The sequence below is a fragment of the Erythrolamprus reginae genome, chromosome 10 (assembly GCF_031021105.1).
Source record: "Erythrolamprus reginae isolate rEryReg1 chromosome 10, rEryReg1.hap1, whole genome shotgun sequence".
In the NCBI taxonomy this organism is placed as follows: Eukaryota; Metazoa; Chordata; class Lepidosauria; order Squamata; family Dipsadidae; genus Erythrolamprus; species Erythrolamprus reginae.
Genome location: NC_091959.1, coordinates 35,504,043 through 35,529,307, shown reverse-complemented (window position 1 = coordinate 35,529,307; position 25,265 = coordinate 35,504,043). Strand labels below are relative to the sequence as shown.

Below are 25,265 nucleotides of genomic sequence, written 5' to 3'. Positions count from 1 at the left end.
GGCGCCACCTGCTTCCGCCAGTAACTGTCTTGGGAAATGGGCACATCGGAGCCTGCCCCAGGCCACACTGGAGGGTCCGGAGAGAAGCCCCAGAGGAGGAGAGAGTTTTGCACGCCTCTAGCTAAGGGATCCCAGCACTCACTCACCTTGCCATTGCGGTTGTGCACGCGGAAGGCCATGTTGGGAGACATCAAGAGCAGCAGGGACTCCTGTTCCGAGAGCTTCTTCTTCAGCCTCTCCAGGTTCTTGCTTCCCTTGTTAGCTTTCTGGGATAATAATAATAATAATAATAATAATAATAATAATAACAACAACAACAACAACAACAACAACAACAACAATAATAATTTATTAGATTTGTATACCACCCCTCTCCGAGGACTCAGAGCGGCTCACAACAACAATACACAATGTACAAATCTAATGTTAAAAGAACAATTTAAAACCCTTATTATAAAAAACAAACACACAACCTAACAGACCATACATAAAAAAACCATAGTAGCCAAGGGGCATATCAGTTTCCCCATGCCTGGCAACATAGGTGGGTTTTCAGGAGCTTTTGAAAGGCGAGGAGGGTGGGGGCAGTCCTAATCTCTGGGGAGAGTTGATTCCAGAGGGCCGGGGCCGCCACAGAGAAGGCTCCTGCCCTGGGTCCCACCAGACGGCATTGTTTAGTCGATGGGACCCGGAGAAGGCCAACTCTGTGGGACCTAATCGGTCGCTGGGATTTGTGTAGCAGAAGGCGGTCTCGAAGGTATTCTGGTCTGATGCCATGTAGGGCTTTATAGGTCATAACCAACACTTGAATTGTGACCAGAAACTGATTGGCAGCCAGTGCCTAAATCTAAATCTAATCCTCCCACCTTTTCGCGCTGGATGTCGCTCTTGAGTTGGGAGATCTTGATCTTCATGGCGTCCAGCTCCTCGTCCGGCACCAGAGTGATGTTGGGCATCGTCTCCGAGTCGTCCACCATCTGGAAGCTCAGATCCGAGAGCGGGATGTACCACTTGCAGTCGTATTGCTGGCTCTTCCTGCAAAGGGGGGGAAAGATGAAGGTGAGTGGTTCATCCCTGGCCCCATCCTGACCCAGGAGGGGACGACAACCGCAGGCATTCGCTTTGGGGAGAAGAGCCCCTCTCTCGCACACCTTTCGAACGGTTCCCCTTCCCTCCCCCACTGCCTCGAGACCCCTGAGCCTGGTCTCGGGGGACCCACCACTTAAACTCAAACAACCCCCCACCCCCCAAAAGGCTGGAAAACAGACTAAAATGGGCTAGATTTGATTACAAAGCAGCATCTCATAGACAGTTGCAAGGATTTTTTTTGGGGGGGGGGGGGCTCCCTCAATAAAAGCATCGCTTTCCAACGATGCACACTTTCTTTTTCAATGTCTGCCTCAAAAACATCACATAAACCTCCAAATGTATGTGTGCCTTCATCACAGCGAGATATGTACATCTTTTGTATATTTACAATGGGTCAATTTTGGTTCGTCAGCCAAAAGTCATGAATTTTGTAAGTCATTTGTCTCCAGAACCTCAACACCTAGCATGTCTTTGTTGACTTGGGGTGACGACCAACTTTGGATGGTCAACGAACTGCTGTAAGTCAAGGACTACATTTATCACCCAAGAACCTGCTACTAGGATCAAAGAGATACTAAAATGTCTAGATTCGAAGAATCTGAAACGGTTCTTGGATGGGTTTTTTTTTAAATTATTATTATTATATTGATGGTCTTTGACTGTAATAAAGGTCTATTTATTTATTTATGTGGTGTTTTTGAGGCAGAAATTGGAAAGAAAGTGTATACGTTTCGAGGTTTATGTGATATTTTTTACTGGAAGGCCAGAAGTGCAGGACTTCAAGGGGGCCGGCAAGGACATGGGCTCTAGAGTGGAGGCCCCCCTCCTCCCTTAGAAAGAGAGAGAGATACCCCTCCAGTAGTCCAGAAGTGCTCTTTTTGCCTCTGGGCATCCCTCCCCGTGGAGGTTCTCTCAGGGCTTCCTTCCATCCAATCACAGTCTCTCCCCGCCCACCCCGGGCGTCCAATAACTGTTCCCAGGTGGGTCTCACCCTCCCATCTGCTTCTTAAGCTTGGCGCAGAGGAACAGATCCGTGAACAGGAAGACGTGGCGCAGCTTCCGTGATCCCTCCACCAGTTCCACCATGAAGCTGTCCTTCAGCAGTTGCCGGTGCTGCCAAGAGAAGCAGTCAGGCCAGTTAGAAACATATAAGAATGGCGGCAGAATATATTATAAGACATACCATAAATGCAATTGAAGATGTATCCACGTGATAAAATATTTAATGTCTTTTTTAATATTTATATATTCAATAAATTGTTTATTTTTTAAAAAAAGAATGACGGCAGAAAAAGACCTCCTGGTCCATCTAGTCTGCCCTTATACTATTTCCTGTATTTTATCTTAGGATGGATCTATGTTTATCCCAGGCATGTTTAAATTCAGTGACTGTGGATTTACCAACCACGTCTGCTGGAAGTTTGTTCCAAGGATCTACTACTCTTTCAGTCAAATAATATTTTCTCATGTTGCTTCTGATCTTTCCCCCAACTAACCTCAGATTGTGCCCTCTTGTTCTTGTGTTCACTTTCCTATTAAAAACACTGAACCTTATTTAACCCTTTAACATATTTAAATGTTTCGATCTTGTCCCCCCTTTCCCTTCTGTCCTCCAGACTGTACGGATTGAGTTCATGAAGTCTTTTCTGATAAGTTTTATGCTTAAGACCAGACCTTCCACCATTCTTGTAGCCCGTCTTTGGACCCGTTCAATTTTGTCAATCTCTTTTTGTAGGTGAGGTCTCCAGAACTGAACACAGTATTCCAACTGTGGTCTCACCAGCGCTCTATACAGCGGGATCACAATCTCCCTCTTCCTGCTTGTTATATCTCTAGCTATGCAGCCAAGCATTCTACTTGCTTTTCCTACCGCCTGACCGCACTGTTCACCCATTTAGTTAGCTACAAAAGAAGGGACAGATGGGCCACACCCCACCCACAGGGATCTTTTTTAGAGGGGGCACCTAATGGCGTCCCCTGCCAGTCCAGGAAGGAAAAAATGGCCAACAAAAAGCCACAATCACACTACAGAGGAACTCAGCAACGATGACAAGGCAAACTAGCTCAAATCTGGACTGCAGAAAATACAACTTCAGCAACAGAGTGGTCAATGCCTGGAAGGCACTCCCTGACTCTGTGGTTTCTTCCCCAAACCCCCCAAAGCTTTACCCTTCCATTGTCTCCTAAGAGGTCTGTAAGGGGTGTGCGTAAGTGCACCAGCGTACTTACCATCCCTGTCCTAATGTCCCCTTTTATTCGTATTCATTCATTCATTCAATTTGTATGCCACCCAACTCCCTAGGGCATTACTTTTGGAACACACCTTGTATTCGAGGTTTTTAGGTTTTGTGGAAGCCAATGGACTAACTCAACACACACACACAAAATTTTAAAAAGACATCGGACGTGTCACGACTGTCTTCTAACTTATAGAATAGACTTAATAATATACTTATTATGTCTTGTTATAGTGATTCCATATTACCAACACATTATTATTATTATCATCATCATCATCATCATCATCATCATTATTATTATTACTACTACTATATACATAACAGCGTTTATAGATCTTGCTTTGGTATCCCTCTTATTCCTTTATGTTGACCGATCCTTTTTCTCTTTCTATCTTTATCATTTAATCTGTTTGACTATTTGTTTGGCTGTTGTTGTTTTTTCTGGACAGTAATAAAATTTGCTCCAGCTCTTGTAGTATTTGATTGCCTCTCTTTTTTTTAGTTCTATTGTTAGTTTGTTCATTTCCGTGCAAGTCATAATTTTTTCTATTAAATCCTCCTTGGAAGGTATATTTCCATGTTTCCATTGTTTTGCTGCTGTTATTAAGAGTTCTTCTTGGTGCATATGCTCTCAGTGTATATAAAAGAAAAATATACATATACAAAAATATAAGAAAGTTAAATATACTAACATCATAGGTTTTATTAACTCATGGAAATGTATATGGTTTGTTTAAGACACAGAGATATGATTTGTAATCTTAATATGCAAAATGAAACTGTTTTGGATCTGTAATAACAATTATATGAATTATCTTTTTCTTTAACAATAAAAGTTTAATTTTTTTTTAAAAAAAAGAAAAAGAAAAATATACATTTGTTAAGAATCATGAGGTACAACACTTAATGATTGTCATAGAGGTCAAATAAGCAATGAAGAAACAATCAATATTAATAAAAATCTTAGGATACAAGCAACAAGTCTTGTTGCCTTTATTAGAATTTTTGATTCTTGACAAATGTCTCTTTTCTTTTATGTCCACTGAGAGCATCTGCACCAAAGACAAATTCCTTGTGTGCTCTGTCACACTTGGCCAATAAAGAATTCTATTCTATTTTATTCTATTCTACTCCATTCCATTCTATTCTATGCAGAATGAAGTATATATGGTTTTTTCATATTTTCTGTGGGTTATTCCTAATTAAAAAACATTGAATCTTTTTCCTATCTTCACCCCCAAAGGATCTTTGCTCACTGCCAAGCTAGCGTGTCCCCCCGCCACACACACCCACTCCCCAAACCAGCATGGAGCCTTCTGTCCCACTGCAGTTCCCCTCCTGCCTTTCTCCCGCCCTCCGTTTCAGCCTCCGCAGTCCCTGACTTCCTTCCCAGGTGGCAAAGTCTAAGAGAACTTCCACTCCTGGAGCCACCATCAGATTTTCCCCAGGAGGGAACAGAGGGACAGCAGGGGAGGACACCAACCTCTCTCGGTCACTCACTCACCAGGTGCAGACAAGGTGAAGCCGCATGGCCGAGCTGGAGTGGAAAGAAGGGGCTGCCCGGCCTGGTTTCCTCCATGATCGGGCCCAAGTGTGGAAAACCACCAGGGATTCCACCTGGGCATTCTCTGACTGCCCAGCAAGGGAACTAAAGTCACCTTTGGTTTAGCAGGGTGTGTCCAAATCCTCCTTTGTGGCAGAAAGTCTCAAGTGGGCAGGACTTTCCTTAAACTATTTATTTCTCACCCAGGACTTTTATTACTTTGAGATTTATTTAATTTTATTTATTTAGGTTGACTTCCATTTCTACTGGTTTTTTCTCATCATTCCTATCATTTTTTAATTTCTTTTATTTATTAGATTTGTATGCCGCCCCTCTCCGAAGACTCCTTTCATCTTTTTCCTCCCACTTGGGACTGTATGATTGTAACTTGTTGCTTGTATCCTAAGATTTTTATTACCGTAATATTGATTGTTTCTTCATTGCTTATTTGACCCCTGTGGCCTGTGGCAATTATTAAGTGTTGTACCACATGATTCTTGACAAATCTATTTTTCTTTTATGTACACCGAGAGCATCTGCGCCAAGACAACTTCCTTGTGTGTCCAATCACACTTGGCCAGTAAATTCTATTTTATTCTATTCTACTCTTCTCTTCTAATGTATCTTTTATTTTATGTACATTGAGAGCATCTGCACCAAAGACAAATTCCTTGTGTGTCCAATCACACTTGGCCAATAAATTCTATTCTCTTCTCTTCTCTTCTATTCTAATGTATCTTTTATTTTATGTACATTGAGAGCATCTGCACCAAAGATAAATTCCTTGTGTGTCCAACCACACTTGGCCAATAAATTCTATTCTATTCTATTCTTCTATGCCCCCCAATCCCGAAGGACTCAAGGCAGCTTACAACAATGCAAACTTGAGATCCCTCAGTAAGAGGACTCGTCTGCTGAAGGAATCCAGGGAGATATAGTTCAGTATTAAAACTGAAAAGTTGAAAGGAAAGTCCTTTTTATTCAAACTACTGACTGAGTACTATGGGCGAGTCAGGCCACGTTCAACATGGTTCAATTTTTCAGTGGCTGCAAACTAAATTCAGAGAAGCCAGAAAACCAGCACCAGGATCTGAACTTCTCCAAGCAGGTGACCAGTCTGGGAGTATAACCAGGCAATTTCATTATTTTGGGACTTTTGCAGTGCAATCACTTGAAGAAAATCAGAAGGCAAAGTTAAGCCTAATAAGAAGCACTAAACCACAAAAAGTCAAGAGCCAGGGATGACTGATCCTGGGTTGGCATTTGAGGGTGTGTGTGTTAAAATGCCCAGGGGCCCTTAGGCTAAACTAGGACATTGAAAAACATCCTGGAAGAAAGCAGTGGCCAACGCCACCCCGTATCACCCCAAGAACACTGCAAGGAAGCATCTAGGTATGTTACAGGGCAGAAACTTTTACATTCAGCGCTTGAATTGTTAACATGGTTAATAATCCAGGGATACCCAACTGGGTCTAGGCTAGTAGCAAGTGAAAGGAAGAGGGGTTTTGTTGAAATCAGTTGCCTTAAGGGGATCTGGGACATTTGGTCGGCAGTTTACATAGCAATGGTTAAGTTTTCTCTTTCAGCAAGTCAAAATTATTGCCAGCAAGGAGCTTCTAGGGTTAGAAGCAGGAGACCGAAGTGGTCTTGGAGACCCTACAGGGAAGCTCTAGCAAAGTTATCTCCGGTTAAATATCTGTTAATCTGCAAATTCCTCTTTGGGGAAACACCCTTGAGGTTGCCGACTAGCGGCTCCAACAGATGTCCAGCAGGCTCAAGACATTTCCGAGGCCACCAACATAGAAAGCTCCCCGAGCGCAATCCATGCACGACATTCCAAGCATTCACTGGTAACCGAACTCCAAACAAGTGCCTGGCAAGGAGACCTTCTCCTCTCCCCTCCCTCAAAAAGCTCCAGGGTCTGGCTGCAGCGAATGAGAACAGCCTGCAGAGCTGTCTTTCCACAGCTAAATGGAGATTAGGATGTGAAATGTCCAATTTTCCTGCCTGAAGTAAATGGGCATAGAGAGGAACTCTCTCAACCACGGCTTCTCCACCACCAAGTGGCAGCTTGAAGAGGCGTGGATTTCAATTCCCACAATTCTCCAGCTGTCTCTAGGAGATGAAGTCCACCTCTCGTCAACCTATCAAAACAGTATAACAAATATAATGGGACCTCTACTTAAGAACTTAAATTTGTTCCATGACCAGGTTCTTAAGTAGAAAAGTCCTTAAGCAATTTTCCCCATAGGAATCATGTAAAACTAAACCTGTAAAACCTGGGAATTTTTTCCGGGGTTGGGTAGAGAAAATGAATAGAATAGAATATTAGCCAAGTGTGATTGGACACACAAGGAATTTGTCTGATTCTTAAGAAGAGTTCTTAAGAAGAGGGGGGGAAATCTTGAACACCCAGTTCTTATCTAGAAAAGTTCTTAAGTAGAGGCGTTCTTAGATAGAGGTACCACTGTACATCTAAAAATACAATTAATATGGCTAAAAAAGACTTAAAAAGCTCTAATATAGTTTAAAAACATTCATCACCATTCACTCAAAAAACCATACTAAAACACTTGTCAGTCAGGGGGCTAGGATCTAATGGCCCCAAGACTAGGGACATAAATAGGTCTTTAAACTTTTATGGAAGGCGAGGAGGATGGGGACAGTGTGAATCTCTGGGGAGAGCTGGTTCCAGAGGGTTGGGGCCGCCACAGAGAAGGCTCTTCTCCTGGGTCCCGCCAAATGACATTGCTTAGTAGATGGGACCTGGAGAAGGCCAACTGTGTGGAACCTAACCGGCCGCTGGGATTCGTGCAGCAGAAGACGGTTTTGCCGCTATGGTTGTGTTTTTGCTTCGGCGCATGCGTGCGTGCAAGATTTTGGTGGGTTTTTTTGCTCCCGCGCCTGCTGGGTACTCACCTCCCCCTTCTGGACGGTCATAGATTGCCTCCTGGGTGTGATCTCCTCGTTGATGCTGGAGAGGAAGTTCTGGGAGATGCGCAGGGCGTCCTGCAGGAGCAGGTAGTCGGGGTGGCTCGGCGGGGTGTGCTTCAGCAAATCCTGCTTGTCAAGAGGGGGGTGGGAGAAGAAAGAGCTTCAGAGCACAGGACCGTCCGTCCAGGAGCTCCACTTCTTTTTTTTAATTTTTAATTTATTTTTAATAAAAATAAACTTTATTTATAAGACACAAAACCCGAACAACAAAAGATAAATAACTTTTTTAAAAAAAGTTGGGCAATTTGTGACGTGCCTGTAATACAACTCTAACAGTACTTATTTTCTATTACACCAATTATATACTGCTCAAAAAAAAATAAAAGGAACCCTCAAAGAATGCATCCTAGATCTGAATGAATGAAATATTCTCACTGAATACAGTAATCCCTCGCTACTTTGCAGTTCATCTTTCACGGATTCCCTACTTCACGGGTTTTCAAAGGGGGCTTAAATCTATTAAATCCATTGAAAATTTTAAATCCATTAAAAATTGACAAAATTCTTCTACAGTGCTCCTGTACTCTATTAAAGAAACTGGTAGGATATCACATGTAGCTCCAGCTGAGAAACATTATGAGAAACATTATAATCCCATTTGGCGGGACCCAGGGGAAGAGCCTTCTCTGTGGCGGCCCCGGCCCTCTGGAACCTACTCCCCCCTGATATCAGAGTTGCCCCCACCCTCCTTGCCTTTCGTAAGCTCCTTAAAACCCACCTCTGTCGTCAGGCATGGGAGAATTGAGATAATTGAGATACTGCTGTTAGCCGCCCCGAGTCTGCGGAGAGGGGCGGCATACAAATCTAATTAATAAATAACAAAATAAAAAAATATTCCCTTCCCCTTAGGCTTATAAAAAAATTTATGCATGGTATGTCTGTATGTATGATTGGTTTCTCAAATTGCTTTTTTTTTTAAATTAACTTAAATATTAGATTTGTTTATATTGTTGTATTACTGTTGTTAGCCGCCCCGAGTCTATGGAGAGGGGCGGCATACAAATTTGATTAATAAATAAAATAAATTATAGAATGACTGTTAAATGCAAAGGGTGTGTTTTAAAAGTCCAAGTACTCGTTAAATACATTTTTTTTTAAAAATTCCTCTACTTCACGGAAATTCATTTTTCACGGGTGGTCTTGGAATGCATCCGCCCCGAGTCTTCGGAGAGGGGCGGCATACAAATCTAATAATAATAATAATAATAATAATAATAATAATAATAATAATAATAATAATAATAATAATTATTATTATTATTATTATTATTATTATTATTATTATTATTATCCCCCATGAAAAATGAGGGATTGGACAAATGAATAAATAAAAAAAAAATAAAATAAATTACTGTACTTTGTTCTATACAAAGCTGAATGTGCACAACAGCAGGTGAAATTGATGGTAATTTAGTGTGGCTTTCACAGAAGTTTGATTTACTTGGAGTTATATTGTGTTGTTTAAGTGTTCCCTTTATTTTTTTGAGCAGTGTATTTACATAATATACATCAAATCACAGCAATGGTCTTATTCAGGTATCTCTTTTTCTTTCCCTTCCTTTTTTTATTCTTATGACTGATTCTCTGGCATTTGCTCTCCAAATTTTCTAACATTTATTAACTCTCTGTCTTTGCTTTATCCTTCCCCCCCCCCAATCCAATCATAGAACCTATCCCAACAGTTAGTATACTCTAGCTCATCCGTATTTTTTAATTCTTTAGTTAGGCTATCCATTTTTGCACACACTGTTATTTTTTGAATTATAGCAATCCCTCACTACTTCGCGGTTCATGTTCATGGATTCACTACTTCACGGGTTTTCAAAGGGGGCTTAAATCCATTAAATCCATTGAAAATTTTAAATCCATTAAAAACTCATAACATTCTTCTACAGCAGTGTTTCCCAACCTTTTTGGAGCCGCGGCACATTTTTCATATTTTCAAAATCCTGGGGAATATTGGGGGGGGGGGGGGGCGGCCTAAAAAAAGTTTGGACAAAAAATATCTCTTCCTCCCTTTTGCTCTATTTCTCTCTCCACCCCTCTTTCTTTCTTTCTCTCTTCCTTCCTTCCTCTCTTTCTCTCTCCCTCCTTCCCTCCCTCTATGTGTTTCTTTCTCTCTCCTTCCCCCCCTCTTGCTCTCTCTCTCTTGCTTTCTTTCTCTCTGTCTCTCTTGAAATCTCTCTCTCTCTCTTTCTTTCTCTCTCTGTATCGCTTGCTATCTCTCTTTCTTTCTCTCTCTGTCTCTCTTGCCATCTCTCTCTCTCTCTATTTCTCTCTTGCTATTTTTTTCTCTCTCTCTCTCTTGTATCTCTCTCTTGCTATCTCTCTCTCTCTTTCTCTCTCTGTCTCTCTTGCTATCTCTCTCTCTCTCTCTCTCTTTCTCTCTCTGTCTCTCTTGCCATCTCTTTCTCTCTCTCTATTTCTCTCTTGCTATTTTTTCTCTCTCTCTCTCTTGTATCTCTCTCTCTCCCTTGCTATATCTCTCTCTCTCTTTTTCTCTCTCTCTTGCTAGCTCTCTTTCTTTCTCTTTCTCTCTGTCTCTCTTTCTATCTCTTTCTTTCTCTCTCTCTCTTGCTTTCTCTCTCTCTCTCTCTCTCTTACTATCTCTCTTTCTCTCTCTCTCCCTCCCTTTCTCTCTCATTCCTTTCTCCTCTCCCTCTTTCCTTTCTATCTCTCTTTCTTTTTCTCCCTCCTTCATATCTTCTTTCTCTCTCCCCTTCCTCCCTCTTTCCTTTCTCCCCCTCCCTTTCTCTTCCTTTTTCTCTATCCTTTCTACCTCTTACTCTTTCTTTCTCTCCCTCCTTCATTCAATTTTCTCTCCCTCCCTTTCTCTCTCTTTCCTTTCTCTCCCTCCCTTGTTCTCCCCTGGGGCTGCCTGTGCCTGCCCTGCACCACCCAACACGGACGGACAGCCCCCGGTCGTCGGTTCGTGGCCCCCCCCCACACGGAGGGAGATCAGGCTGGCGAAGGCGGTGGATCCGCGTCCCCAGCCACTGGAGGGAAATCGGGGCGGCGAATCCACCTCCCCAGCCGGGTGGAGGGAAATCGGGCTGGCGAGGGCGGTGAATCCACCTCCCCAGCCGCGCGGAGGGAAATCGGGCAGGCGGGCGGGTGGCCGCGGCTCCCTGCACGCCCCTGGAAAAGGGTGCGCAAGGGGGCATTTTGGGGTACGCTGGCGCAGGCGTGCGCAGCCTCCAGGGAACGGTGCCCAGGGCCGCTGCAGCCGGACCCCAAAGGAGATTTGTTGCCGCCCCTGCCAGGGAAGCTCCAGCTGGGCGCGAAGAATAAAGCTCAGCTTCTGGTCTCAGAAGCTGAGCTTCGCGGCACACCTGATCATGTCTCGCGGCACACCAGTGTGCCGCGGCACACCGGTTGAAAAACACTGTTCTACAGTACTCCTGTACTCTATTAAAGAAACTGGTAGGATATCCCATGTAGTTCTAGCTGAGAAACATTATAGAATGACTATTTAATGCAAAGGGTGGGTTTTAAAAGTCCAAGTACTCGTTAAATACATAAAAACATATACAGTATTTCCTCTACTTCATGGAAATTCGTTTTTCATGGGTGGTCTTGGAACGCATCCCCCGTGAAAAACGAGGGATCATTGTATATCTTCCTCGGTGGGCATAATTTCATTTTTCCAATACTGTGTGAGCACTATTCTCGCTGCTGTCGTTCTATGTAGGGTTAAGTACAATTGATTCTTATCAAAATTTTCATGGGCTGCACCTAGCAGAAAAAAATGCAGGCTTCTTTTTCTATTCTTCTATTTCCTCTCGCCAAATCTGGATTTCCCCCCAATATCTCTTCATTTCCTCACAGCTCCATCACATATGGTAGAGGGCCCCCACTTCGCTACAGGGCCCTGCACACCAAGACAACTAGACACAAGAACAGTTTTTTCCTGAATGCCATCACTCTGCTAAACAAATAATTCCCTCAACACTGTCAGACTTTTTACTAAGTCTGCACTACTATTTCTACTAGATTTTTCTCATCATTCCTATCATCCTTTTCCTCCCACTTAGGACTGTATGACTGTAACTTCTTGTTTGTATCCTAAGATTATTATTAATATTGATTGTTTCTTCATTGCTTATTTGACCCCTATGACAATCATTAAGTGTTGTACCAGATGATTCTTGACAAATGTCTCTTTTTCTTTTATGTACGCTGAGAGCATCTGCACCAAGACACATTCCTTGTGTGTCCAATCACACTTGGCCAATAAAATTCATTCTATTCTATTCTATTCTATTCTATTCTATTCTATTCTATTCTGGAGGCTCTTCTGCCCAATGTCAACCTTGGGCCCAACCATCAGCCCCACCGCCTTCCTCCTACGGGCAGGGACCGAGCTTCCCAGGCAGGTGGCTGCCCAGCCTCGGCTTCAACCCGCCCAGGACCTCCTCCCTCTCGCGGGTCCCACAGCCTCCTGGGTCCACTCGGATGGTGTCCCTTCTCCCCTGGTGCTGCTGAGGGCTGCTCTCCCTGACCGTTGCATCTGTGCCTCCAGGAGTCCAGGACCAGAGTCAGGTTGACTTCCTGCTTCTTCCCAGATCAGAGACAAGGCAAAACCTCCACCAGCGGTCAAGGCCTGGGATTCTCCACTGGTGGGTTTGTGGTTCGGCCTCGTAGCTGCGCAGGCGCCCTTATAATGCTCCAAGTCAGCCCGTTTTCCTATTAGCAGTGTTGGTTATGGAAATCCCCCAGCCAGTTTCTTCTCCTTGCCTGCCCTCCCATCAACCAGGAGTCATTTCAACGCGATCCAATGTGCTGTGGCAACCTGACCTCTGCCTCACTCTGCCATATGAAGCAGCCATCAGGTTCTGCCCGAAGGACACAGCATGGAGCAGGTGAGGCTCACCTGCAGCCAGTGAAAAACTCCCCAGGTGTGATCACTCTGCCCACCCTCTGCGTGATTTCCTGCTTATGTGCTAACTCCTCTGAAGCAAAGAAGCCCCTCCAACTTCCAGAAAGAAAAGCCAAACAGGTTAATATTCATGGCAACTTACGTGGAGCACCAGCGTACTGCGCGTGACCCGATCCACTGGCTTGTAGAGGAGAGCTAGGGGGAAAGGAAGGAAGTCAGAAGCTGTGGGGCAGCAGAGCTCTCTGGGTAGTACAATGGGAAACTTCAGATCGTGCAGAATTCAGAGAGCAATTGTGGGGCTTCCTAGATTCGCCCGCGTCTCGTCAACACTCCGCGGCCTGCACTGGCTGCCAATCAGTTTCTGGTCACAATTCAAAGTGGTGGCAATGACCTATAAAGCCCTACCTGGCATCGGACCAGAATACCTCTGGGACCATCATCTCCGGCCCACAAATCCCAGTGGCCGATTAGGTCCCACATAGTTGGCCTTCTCTGGGTCCCGTTGACTAAACAATGTCGTCTGGCAAGCCCCAGGAGAAGAGCCCCGGCCCTCTGGAATTAACTCCCCTTGGAGATTAGAACTTTCCCCACCCTCCTTGCATTTCGTAAGCTACTGAAAACCCACCTATGTCGCCAGGCATGGGGCAACTGAGGTATCCCCCGGCTAATATGTTTTATGTGTGGTATGAGTGAGTTGCTTGATTATTTTTAATGATATGGGTTTTTAAATGGTGTTTTTTAAATATTGGATTTGTTACACTGTTTATCATTGTTGTGAGCCGCTATTAGTCTCCGGAGAGGGGCGGCATACAAATTTTAATAATAATAATAATAATAATAATAATAATAATAATTATTATTATTATTATTATTATTATTATTATTATTATTATTATGTCAATACAACACAGCAAACGAGATCACTATGCTGGATTTCGTATTTCATCCCCAGTCGGGCTAGGACTGCGTGATGCAGTGGCGAATTATGTTTGCCGATCCCAGTAAAGCAGCCTTTTGCAATTGACAGATGGAGATTTTGTCAATTCCGATGGTTTTCAAATGTCCGCTGAGATCCTTTGGCACTGCGCCCAGCGTGCCAAGTACCACTGGGATCACTTTCACTGGCTTATTATTATTATTATTATTATTATTATTATTATTATTATTATTATTATTAATCATCCACACGGAGGAGGGAAAAGGTTCCAGGCAGAAGGTCCAATGGGGAACACAGGCGTCCTTCGACAAGAGGGCCGCTGCAATCCTTTGCGATTCACCTCTGCTACTCCCCCCCTCAAACACCCCCCTTCAGCTAGTCAAGCCTTTTGCACCCCCTGCACCACGGATGGCTATAGGGTGCAGAGTCTCCTCTGGCTCTTAATATACATATTTTAACAGCAGCTAGAATAGCATATGCACAAAATTGGAAGCTGGATAAAATTCCAGACGAAAGAGAAATATTACATAAGATTTTAGATTGTGCTGAAATGAATAGGCTTACTTAAAGATAAAGAGGAGTGTGATTGCTATAAGATCTGGGAAAAGTTTTATGAATGGTTGGAAACTAAAAATAATTGAGAAGTATTTTCTTTCAATTAGTTTTGAAGAAATACATGACGATATAATTTTAATCTATTAAAGACCCAGATGATGAAATGAGGATTGGTGGCAGCTTTGGATAACACAGAGATGAAAGGATTAAATTAGACATTGAGTTAAGATATTAAGATGTTTATGTTTTATTATAAATAAAAAAAGGGAATGTAAGGGACTAGATTTCATAATATTGTTATCTGTAGATGAAATATATCTCATGTGTAGTTAATTTTAATTAATTTAGCAAAGAAGAGGATAAAAAATACATATTATTGTATTTTTAGCATTTTTTTCTCTCTGAATGTTTAACGTATCAAAGAAATATCATTAATTATTATTTTAAGCATTGATTCTATGTTTTTTATTGTATATGTTGTTTTATTGTATGTTGGAAGAAAAATTTTCTACCCCACCCCAAAAAAAATCTCCCCCAGGGCTCCACTCCAACAACTAGCAATCTTTTATGTATTGTTGCTTTATGTACGCTGCCCTGAGTCACTGTGAGAAGGGCAGCATAGAAGTCTAATATATATATTTATAGCGACTGGCTGATCAAAAAAAGACAAAAAAAAACCCCAACCAAGCCAGTCAGCCCTGCTAATAAATAAATAAATCCAGGAAAAAACCCTGGCCCCATATGGAGCTCCCTCTGGGACGGGGTGGGTGGGAGGACTGTTCCTTATTATTTATTTATTTATTAGATTTGTATGCTGCCCCTCTCCGTAGACTCGGGGCGGCTAACAACAATAATAAAACAGCATATAACAAATCTAATATTTAAAATAACTAAAAACCCTTATTAAAAGCCAAACATACACACAAACATACCATGCATAAATTGTATAGGCCTGCGGGGAAAGAAATATCTCAATTCCCCCATGCCTGACGACAGAGGTGGGTTTTAAGGAGCTTATGAAAGCCAAGGAGGGTGGGGGCAATTCTGATCTCTGGGGGGAGCTGGTCCCAGAGGGTCGGGGCCACCACAGAGAAGGCTCTTCCCCCGGGTCCCGCCAGACGATATTGTTTAGTCGACGGGACCCGGAGAAGGCCCAGTCTTTGGGACCTAACTGGTCGCTGGGATTCGTGCGGCAGAAGGCGGTCCCGGAGATATCCTGGTCCGATGCCATGAAGGGCTTTATAGGTCATAACCAACACTTTGAATTGTGACTGGAAACTGATCGGCAAGCAATGCAGACTGCAGAGTGTTGGTGAAACATGGGCATACCTAGGGAAGTCCATGATTGCTCTCGCAGCTGCATTCTGCACGATCTGGAGTTTCCGAACATTTTCAAAGGTAGCCCCATGTAGAGAGCATTACAGTAGTCGAACCTCGAGGTGATGAGGGCATGAGTGACTGTGAGCAGTGAGTCCCGGTCCAAAAAGGACCACAACTGGTGCACCAGGCAAACCTGGGCAAACGCCCCCCTCGCCACAGCTGAAAGATGTTTCTCTAATGTGAGCTGTGGATCGAGGAGGATGCCGAAGTTGCGGACCCCCAGGGTGATGGATGGACAGATGGAATTGTCCCTGGGAGGCAAAACCCTCAGCCACTCCGTCTTATCAGGGTTGAGTTTGAGTCTGTTGACATCCATCCAGACCCCAACAGCCTCCAGGCACCGGCACATCACATCCACTGCTTCGTTGACTGTCCAGAAAACCCAAATCTCCCGCCCACGGGGGTTCCCCACGACTTACTTTCCAGGGAGTTTTTTGTGGTCTGGTCTCTGGCATCCTTGGAGCTTCTAGCTCTGAGGTTCTACAAAAGATAAAAAAGAGTTGGGGGGCTCAGGTGAATTTCCCTCCGCCGGCCTCATGGACTGGCCAGCTGCCCCTTGTCTGGCCACAGAGGCTGCCTGCTTCGCGCACCAAGTCCAGGGGAGGCCCACGATCGTCCAGCACAAAAAGCAACAGCTCAGAGGTCCCCCCCCACTGTTCTCATCAGGGTTGCTGCCCCCTTTGCGCAGATTCCCCCCTGAAGTGGAGGGTCCTGGATGAGGAGGGCAAACCTACTGGCTGGGATTCCAGCAGCCCAGCGAGGCCTCCATGCTTTGGCCACTGCTGGACCTTAATCTGCTCTCAAGGGTCCTTCAAGCCCAACAGAGGGTTTTGGACTCTCTGCTATCTCACCTTGCAAGTGATGGGGGGGAGGAAGAGATAGGATTTTGCTCGGAGGGTAAGTACAGTGGTACCTCTACTTAAGAGCACCTCTACTTAAGAACTTTTCTAGATAAGAACTGGGCGTTCAAGATTTTTTTTGCCTCTTCTTAAGAACCATTTTCTACTTAAGAACCTGAGCCCAGAAAAATTTCCCAGGAAATTTGAAATTTGAATGGCCAGTTTCCTGCCATTTCCCCTTTAATCCCAGCCATCTCGGGCTTTTCTGGATTGCCAGAGGAGCCTTCCAGTGGTGCTTAAGGAGGCTTTGGCAGTCCAGAGTGAATGGAGCGTTTTCCTTTCTCTGGCCGCTTGGAGAGGGAATAAGCCTCTGCCAGCACCCAGAGAAAAGAAACACTCCTTTTGCTCTGGGCAGCGACTCTCCTCCTACTCTTCTTCCTCCTCCTCCTCCCACCCAAATTCCGAGCCTTTATTTCTTTCCTAATGGGTTTTACACACATTATTTGCTTTTACATGGATTCCGATGGGAAAAAATGCTTCTACCTACAAACTTTTCTACTTCAGAACCTGGTCACGGAATGAATTAAGTTCTTAAGTAGAGGTACCACTGTATTTCTCTGATTTAAAAAGCTGTCCTGGAAAGAGTTCTTGAAATCTCTTGTGTTCAACCCCTAACATTTTCCCTTAGACTATCCACGATTGACCTCTCCAGATTCCTAAGAGGTCAGTAAGGGGTGTGCATAAGTGCACTAGAGTGCCTTCTGACCCCTGTCCTATTGTCTCTCCTTTATCTTTTCTTCCTTTCATATATCTTCCCCTCTATTTTTATATCTTTTCTTTCTTTATTTTATTTATTTATTTGTCAAACAAGTATAGTATTATAGTACATATTAACATAACATAATAACATATATATAACATAACATAATAACATATATATAACATATAACCTAAGTAGAACGTAGTAATAGAAAGGATAATAAGACAGTAGTACAGGGACATTAGGCACATAAGTGCACTTATGCACGCCCCTTACAGACCTCTTAGAAAAGGGGAGAGGTCGATGGTAGATAATGTAAGGTTGAAGATTTTGGGGTTGGGGGAAGCAACAACAGAGTCAGGTAATGAGTTCCAGGCGGTGACCACTCTATTGCTGAAATCGTATTTTCTGTAGTCAAGATTGGAGCGATTTACATTCAGTTTGTATCTATTACGTGCTCTGGTGTTGTTGTTGTTAAAGGTGAAGTAGTCACTGACAGGGAGTACCTTATGATGTATGATTTTATGAACAACAGTTAAATCAGTTCGGAGACGACGTAGTTGTAAATTTTCTAGATTTAGTATTTGAAGTCTGGAGGAGTAGGGTAATTTGTTACGTGAGGAGGAGTGAAGTATTTCTGGACTCCTTCGATTGTATTAATATCTGATATGCAGTGTGGATTCCACACAGGTGAACTATATTCTAGAATAGGTCTGACGAATGTTTTGTATGCTCTGGTTAATAAATCAGTGTTTCTAGAGAAGAAGTTACGTAAGATTAGGTTTACAATTCTTAATGCTTCTATCTTTTTCTTTATATACATTACTACTTGTCTATTCTCTTCAATGTGTATTGTGCATTGGACAAAATAAATAAATTTAAAAAAATAACTCCGTGGGCTGGATGGGACTCTCCTCTCCCAGACAAAACCTGAGTTGGGATGAGTCAAAATCCAGGCCAGGTTTCTTAAGTTGCCAAATTAGTTGGCTTCTATGGGAGGGGAGGGGAGATGGGGGCAGAAGAGTCCCATCGTCAGACTCCCACGAGGACCCCCCCTCCCCACCAGCAGCCAGTATGCCGGAAAAGAGGCGGGGTGGGGGGCTCTGCCCGCCCTCTGCGCCTGTCGCCACTGGGCCTCCTCACTTACCTCCGAGATTTCTGCAAACTGCACGTTGGCTTGGCAACACTTCTCAGCCGTCTCCATGGCAACCTCATAATTATCCACAAAGGCCCGGTACACGCCCAGCTGGCTGGCCTGGGGAGGGGGGAGCAAAGGGGGAATGAGAGGCAGCACAGGGCGGAAAGGCAGGGGAGGGCGGAGACAGCTCATGGGGGGGGGGCTGCCTGAAGATCTGGGGGAGCACAGGACAACCCTGGGCGAGACTCTGCCCACCCCTGGCAGTCCCCCCCCATAGAAGGGGGAGATACACCCAGATCGTCTGGCGGGACCCAGGGGAAGAGCCTTCTCTGTGGCGGCCCCGGCCCTCTGGAATGAACTCCCCCAAGAGATCAGAACTGCCCCCACCCTCTTTGTCTTTCGTAAATTGCTTAAGACCTGTATCACTAGGCTTGGGAGAATTGAGATCCCCCCCCCACAGGCTTATATAGTTTTATGTATGGTATGCTTGTGTTTCATGGTTTTTTAATGATGGGGTTTTTAGATGTTTTTTAAAAAAATATTAGATTTGTTACATTGTTATATTGCTACTATTCTTGTTGTGAGCCACCCCAAGTCTGCATAGAGGGGCGACATACGAATCTAATAAATTATTATTATTATTATTATTATTATTATTATTATTATTATTATTATCGCCTTTGCCCCCCACCCCCAGGGGAAGATGCCCCTAGGTGATGGGAGATCCCTGTGGGTCAAAAGCTGCCCGCCCAGCCCCTTCCTCAAAGAATGACGGCTCTGCGAGGCCGACACACTCAGAGCAACTGAGGAAGGCTTTACCCCCGAGGAGGTGGGTGGCCCCCCATGACCCCACTGGGTCAGCATCTCTGCCACCAGAGGGCCCCAGAGTCGATTCACAGCCCAGAAAGCCCCCCGCCCTCGCCATCACGTGACCGAGCGTCAGGCACTGGGCAGCCAGCCGGCGTCGATGACTGGTGGACAAGTCCGTCCCACAGTTGCCAGGGTGGTTGGCATCCAGAGGTGGGCTGCTAAGGTGGAGCGGTGACGTGTGCTCGTCCCCGTGGCTCTGTGGGCTAGCGGAGTCCAGCGCAGTTCTGCCACAGCCCCTGGGCTACAGGGCGCACCTGCGTGTCTGCGCGTGATTTCGCTCCCTGTCCAAGTGCTGTAGCAGGATTCTAGTGTTCCCGCCCACCCACCCACTGCCCGCAGCTAGCCGAGCCTCCTGGCCAGGGGTTGGCAAAGATGGCTCTTCTATCACATGTGGACTTCAACTCCCAGAATTCCTGAGCTAGAGTGATCGGTTCAGGAATTCTGGGAGTTGAAGTCCACAAGTCATAGAACAGCCAACTTTGCCTACCCCTAGACTAGAAGACCTCCAAGGTCCCTTCCAGCCCTAGAATTCTATGATCTTGGGCAGGGGGTTGGACTAGAATATTGGTAGGCAAAGTTGGCTCTTCTAAGACATGTGGACTTCAACTCCCAGAATTCCTGAGCTAGCGTGATTGGCTCAGGAATTCTGGGAGTTGAAGTCCACAAATCATAGAAGAGCCAATTTTGCCTACCCCTGCTCCTGGCAAAGGAGAAGCAGAGCCTCCAGCGGGCTCTGAGCAAGGAAAAGCCCCTTCCCTGCCCCCCCCCCATCCCACTCACCAGTTTCTGGAAGAGGTCGCCCACCCGCTGCTGGTGGCTCCATTGGTGGACGCGGGGGAGGAGCCCATCATAGAAGTCCTTGTGGATCTCATAGAGCTCTGGCACTTTGAAGAAGATGGTCTCGATCTGCTGGCTGGTCAGCACTGGCTGGGAGGTGGTGGCAGCCGCCTTCAGGGGCTTCATGGGCTGCAAGAGCCAAGGAGGAGAGCCGGGTGGGTGGGTGGGCCCCCTGTGGCCCCTCCTAGAGTCCTTAGGGGGCAGCACGACAGGCCAGGCAGCGCTTCCCATTCCTACAACTGGTGCCCCCTCCTCCCCAGCCCCACCGCCAGAAAGGGCTCCAGCCATAAGCTCCCAGGCTGGAGCTCAAGCAGGAGAATTGGCCCCATGTTCTTCCGCTTGGGGAGGGGGTCCCTTGGTATGTTTCTGCCCAGGTCCACCTGCAGCATAGCTTCCCTCCCCCACTCCCCCGGTGCCCTTACCAGCAGGAGAGCCTCGAGGTGACCCAGGTAGGTTTCCTCGCTGGCCAGGATGCCCGACAGGACCCACTTCCTCATCTCCAGACCCTTCTCCAGGTCCGGCTCGCTCTGGGCAAAGGGAGGAAGAGAGGGGAGGCCATGGGAGCCCTGCCTTGAGATTTGGGGACGAGGTGGAAGGAGGCCAGGGTGAGGAGGAGGGGAGGAAGGGGCACAGGACGTAGGCACAGGCTCACAGCTGGCGTCCGAGGGCAGCCGAGAAGAAGGACCGGCTCTGGGCTGGCAGGAGCCAACAAAATCCACACTGGCCTGGGAGAGATGGACCAGTCCCTCCCTCTAGGACCCTCCCTCTCCTGGAACTCTCCCTCACAAGCCCTTCCCTGCTGACCCTCTGGAGCCATGGCGCTGCCCCGCCCACCCACCATGCAAAGAGGAGGGAGAACATAAGAACCTAAGAAGAGCCCTGCTGAATCAGGCCAAACCCCATGGAGTCTAGCATTCTGTGTCCCACAGTGGCCCACCAATTGTCCATGGGGATCTTGAGTGGAAAGAGAAGGCAAAACCCTCCCTTTCCCTTGACCCCCAACAAATGGGACCCAAGGGAACCCTGCCTGCCTCAACCAACATAGAGGCAGCACATGGACATCCGTTTCAATAACCACCTATGATACACCTGGCATCCCTGAATCTGTCTAATCCTGCCTTGAAGCTCTCCAGGCTGACAGCTGTCATGACCTCTTCTGGAAGGGAATTCCATAAACCAATGACCCTCTGGGTGAAGAAATATTTCACTTGATTTGTCCTCACTTTCTTACCTATGAGCTTTAGGGAGGGCCTCCTCGTCCCAGTATTGTGTGATAGAGAAAAGAATTTTTCTCTATCCATCTTTTCTATCCCATACGTGATTTTATACCCTTCGATCAAGTCACCCCTTAAACGCCGTCTTTCAAGGCTGAAGAGACCAAGGCGTTGCAACCTGGTTTCATAAGGGAGGGGCTCCATTTCCTTGATCATTCTTGTTGCCCTTTTTTGCACCTTTCCCAGTTCCATTCATATCCATCTTGAGGTAAGGTGACCAGAACTGTACACAGGACTCCAAGTGTGGTCTCACCATCGATTTGCACAGAGGCAATACAACACTGGGGCTCAGGAGAGACCAGGGAAGGCCATGCACTCCCCCCACCAGCCTTCCATTTTGGCAGCCCTAATGATCCCCCCCCCAACATCCCCAGCAGACAAGGTCTGGGTCTCACTGGATCTTTGGTCCCCCTCCCCTAAGTCCTTCACTCTGGACTGGCAGCAGAGGTGCCCCCCCCAGCCCCAAAAGATGGAGGGGCACTTTCCACTCTCAGAAGGGGCTGCAAGGAGCTTTTTTGGGTGGGTGGGTGGGTGGAGAGAAGCAGAGGCCGCTTATTTATAACCCACCAAAGGCCTCCTTGTGCCAGCTCAGCTCAGGAAGGGCCTGGCCGATTCTGGCTCAGCCATTGAACAGCAGAGAATAAGGAGAGGGGGGGGAGGTTAGTCAGTGAGGGAGGAAGGGGGGGGGGGTGTTGGCACAAAAAGAAAAGGCTGGCAAGAGCTCTCATGGACGGACAGAGGGTCCCTCCTTCAGCCTGCAAGACCCCAGCCTCAAAGCCACCATGCAGGGTCCTACTAAGGCTAAGCCCTCTCCCCACACCCCCGTTTGGGAGACTGTTCACTCCCCGCACCACACATCTCTGCAAAGCCAAATCTCCCCCTCGCTTCCTCCCTTCCATCCCCCTCCCCTCCTTCCACTGGGCACAAAGCCTGGCAGATGAAAAGGAGCCAAGGGAACTCAAAATGGGGGGGGGGAGAGACTGGATTGACAGGCCTGCAGTCTCCAGGCAGCCCCTTCCCCCTCTCAGGGCATGTGGCAAGCTGCAGCTCGGAAGGGTCTGCTTCGGGCGCCACCCAGTCGTGGGGTGGGGTCTCCTTCCTCAGTCTTTGCTCAGCCCCTGCCAATCACTGGGCCAAAGAAGCCCCCGCCCTTCTCTTGGCAGAGCTGGGCTTGGGGAAAGGCCTGAGACCCTGTGCCCGGTTGGCAGAGGCACCCTGCGGGATGGCAGACGAAACCCACGAGCCCCGTGGCCAAGACAATTCTTCCTGTGACCCTGAGGGGCAAGGAGTGGGGGGGGGGCAGGACCACAAAATGGCGGCTTCTTGGGGGGGCAAGAGTCCAAGAGCAAAGGGTGCCCTGAATTCTGCCAGGCTCCACCTTCGCTTTGGGGGGCACCCAGGCTCTTTGGGGGCAAGGATGGAGAAGGCCAGAACAGCAGAAAGGCGCCTCCCTTCAGCCAGACAGGATTCCGCAGGAAGGGGAATGGCGGGAGCACCTTCACGGGAAGGAAAGGAGGAAGTGGGAAGTGACATGTCTGAAAGCTCGGGTGCAAGTTGTTAGGACTGTCCATCACTCTTGGGTTGGCAATATATTGGCTGCAGGTGTTGCAGACTGCCACAAGGGGGAGCTAGAATTCATAGCTTATTTCTCTGAGTCACCCTCTCTGTTTCTCTTCGCCTATTCACTGTTAGGTTTGCTCTGCATTTCCTCTGCAATCCCTCTGTATTTAGTCATGTATTATAGCTAAAATGTGTTTAGGCTTGATAGCTTTGCTGATTATGACAAAGACAACTAGTAAGAGGGACTATGAACTTGTATTTGGATTGTCATTCTGACTTACTATGTGTATGACTTTTAAACTATTTATCTGAACGTGCTAGTTCTCAAAGTAAACTTTAATTCAAGTTAGTATGTCTGTGTGAGGCTGAGTAGTTATTCACAGCTAATCTCAATATAAACATTTTCTATGTGTGCACAGCCTTGGTTAAACCAGGATGACTCTGCTCATGCATTAACACAGGTGCCTTAGGGAGACCCTCAGAGACCCAGAAACTTGGGGGAAGGGGGGGTCGCTTCCTGCCTGGAAGGAAGACCTTTGAACCCAGCACAGCCCTGAGCAAAGACACACACACACACAAAGAAGAGAAAGAGCTGGGTAAAGCAAACAGAAGACATACAGAAAAGTTGAGGAGATGTAGGAACTCAATCCAGGTTCACTCAACAAATGGGATTCTACCTTCTGCCCAATGGAATCAGGAGCGCTTTCGTTTCCTCCTGGTTGGGCCAGTTTTTATTTTATGCGAAGCGACAGCCTGAGTGGTCTCAGTGGTCAAAAACTCCTGATCAAGCCAGCACCTCAGTCGATTCCCAAGGACCCCTGTTGCTCCTAGACCCCTAGGTCAAGGTGCCTTCGCTCCAGAGCAGTTGGCCCCCCTGCACAAGGACTTCCATGGGCTGGAGGTGCTGCGCATCGTCATCAAACCAGTTCTGGATCCTGCCTTCCACCCAGGCAGGGCAAATGCCTCCGTGGGTGCCAAGGGGCAGGTGGCACAGATCCCCCAGAGCTGCAGCTGCACCCCCAGAGTCAAACTTGCATCACCCTGCTTTGACCCAGGGCGACGCAGCAGCAACTCACAGATTTTGAAGACTCCAGGGACCCCGAGGAGAAGCCATCGCGGCTGCCTCGGCTCTTGGAGCTGAGGTGGGGCGAAGAGGAGGGGGAGTCATCGATGAAGGGCATCATGTCATGGTGGTGCCTCTGCTCTTCCGCTCGGTCCACATCGTAGGCGTAGCTGGGTGGGAGGCCTCCAAAAGGGAGATCTGCAAAAGGAAACAAAGGGAGAATGGGGAAGGGGACCAACAGCATCCTTGGGGTCTTCCACTTTGTTAGTACAGTGTTCCCTCAATTTTCGCGGGGGATGCGTTCCGAGACCGCCCGTGAAAGTCGAATTTCCGCAAAGTAGAGATGCGGAAGTAAATACACCATTTTTGGCTATGGACAGTATCACAAGCCTTCCCTTAACACTTTAAACCCCTAAATTACCATTTCCCATTCCCTTAACAACCATTTACTCACCATTATTACTGGTATTCACCATTGAATAAGACACTTAGTAATCCTGATATGTATAAACATAATTATTTATTAACAATAATTATTTTTTTTGTTATTTATTTGCAAAAATTATTAGTTTGGTGATGATGTATGACGTCATCGGGTGGGGGAAAACGTGGTATAGAAAAAAACCCGCAAAGTATTTTTTAATTAATATTTTTTGAAAAACCGTGGTATAGGTTATTCGCGAAGTTCGAATCCGTGAAAATCGAGGGAACACTGTATATAGAACGTAACCTACTTGGGTGTTGCCACACAGTAACTAACAATGACAGTTTGTATAATGCGAAGACTGTACCTTTAAGGAACTTTTACTGGTTGGCCATAAGAGGGCGCCAACACCGTTCCCTTTGGGGAGAGTTACTTTGTTAGAGATATACAGTGATCCCTCTATTATCGCAAGGGTTCCGTTCCAAGACCCCTCGCGATAATCGATTTTTCGCAATGTAGGGTTGTGGAAGTAAAAACACCATCTGCGCATGCGCGCCCTTTTTTCTATGGCCGTGCATGCGTAGATGGTGGAGTTTGCGTTCCCCGCCGCCCACGCAAAGGGGAAACCCCGATTTGGCTCCTCGCTGCTGCTGCGCTACCGAGCAGATCAGCTGCTGGGCGGCCGAAGGAACCTTCCCTGGGTCTTCCCCCTCTTGCTGGCAGGCAGGCGAGCGGCGGGCATCAGCGAGGAGCCGGGGTTTTCCCTTTGCGTGGGCGGCCGGGAAGACCCAGGTTGGGGGTTCAGGGGGGTGCTGGGAAGCCCCCCGGGCCGGCTGCGACCTTTTAAAACAGCCGCGCCGCTTCCCAGCTGAGTCCTGAAGCC

General features: G+C 46.6%; 1 protein-coding gene across 1 annotated transcript in view; it reads right to left on the bottom strand.

The window, feature by feature from the left end:
* Positions 1-25,265, bottom strand: part of BCR (BCR activator of RhoGEF and GTPase) — a 98,252-nt gene that overhangs the window by 29,569 nt on the left and 43,418 nt on the right. The window contains exons 2-11 of the mRNA XM_070762469.1: positions 23,972-24,156; positions 20,484-20,588; positions 20,005-20,190; positions 18,364-18,471; positions 16,037-16,097; positions 12,888-12,940; positions 7,792-7,932; positions 2,081-2,202; positions 867-1,035; positions 147-266 (exon numbers count right to left, since the gene is read on the bottom strand). Coding sequence (XP_070618570.1) covers positions 147-266; positions 867-1,035; positions 2,081-2,202; positions 7,792-7,932; positions 12,888-12,940; positions 16,037-16,097; positions 18,364-18,471; positions 20,005-20,190; positions 20,484-20,588; positions 23,972-24,156 — 1,250 coding nt within the window. The remainder of the gene's footprint in view (positions 1-146; positions 267-866; positions 1,036-2,080; positions 2,203-7,791; positions 7,933-12,887; positions 12,941-16,036; positions 16,098-18,363; positions 18,472-20,004; positions 20,191-20,483; positions 20,589-23,971; positions 24,157-25,265) is intronic.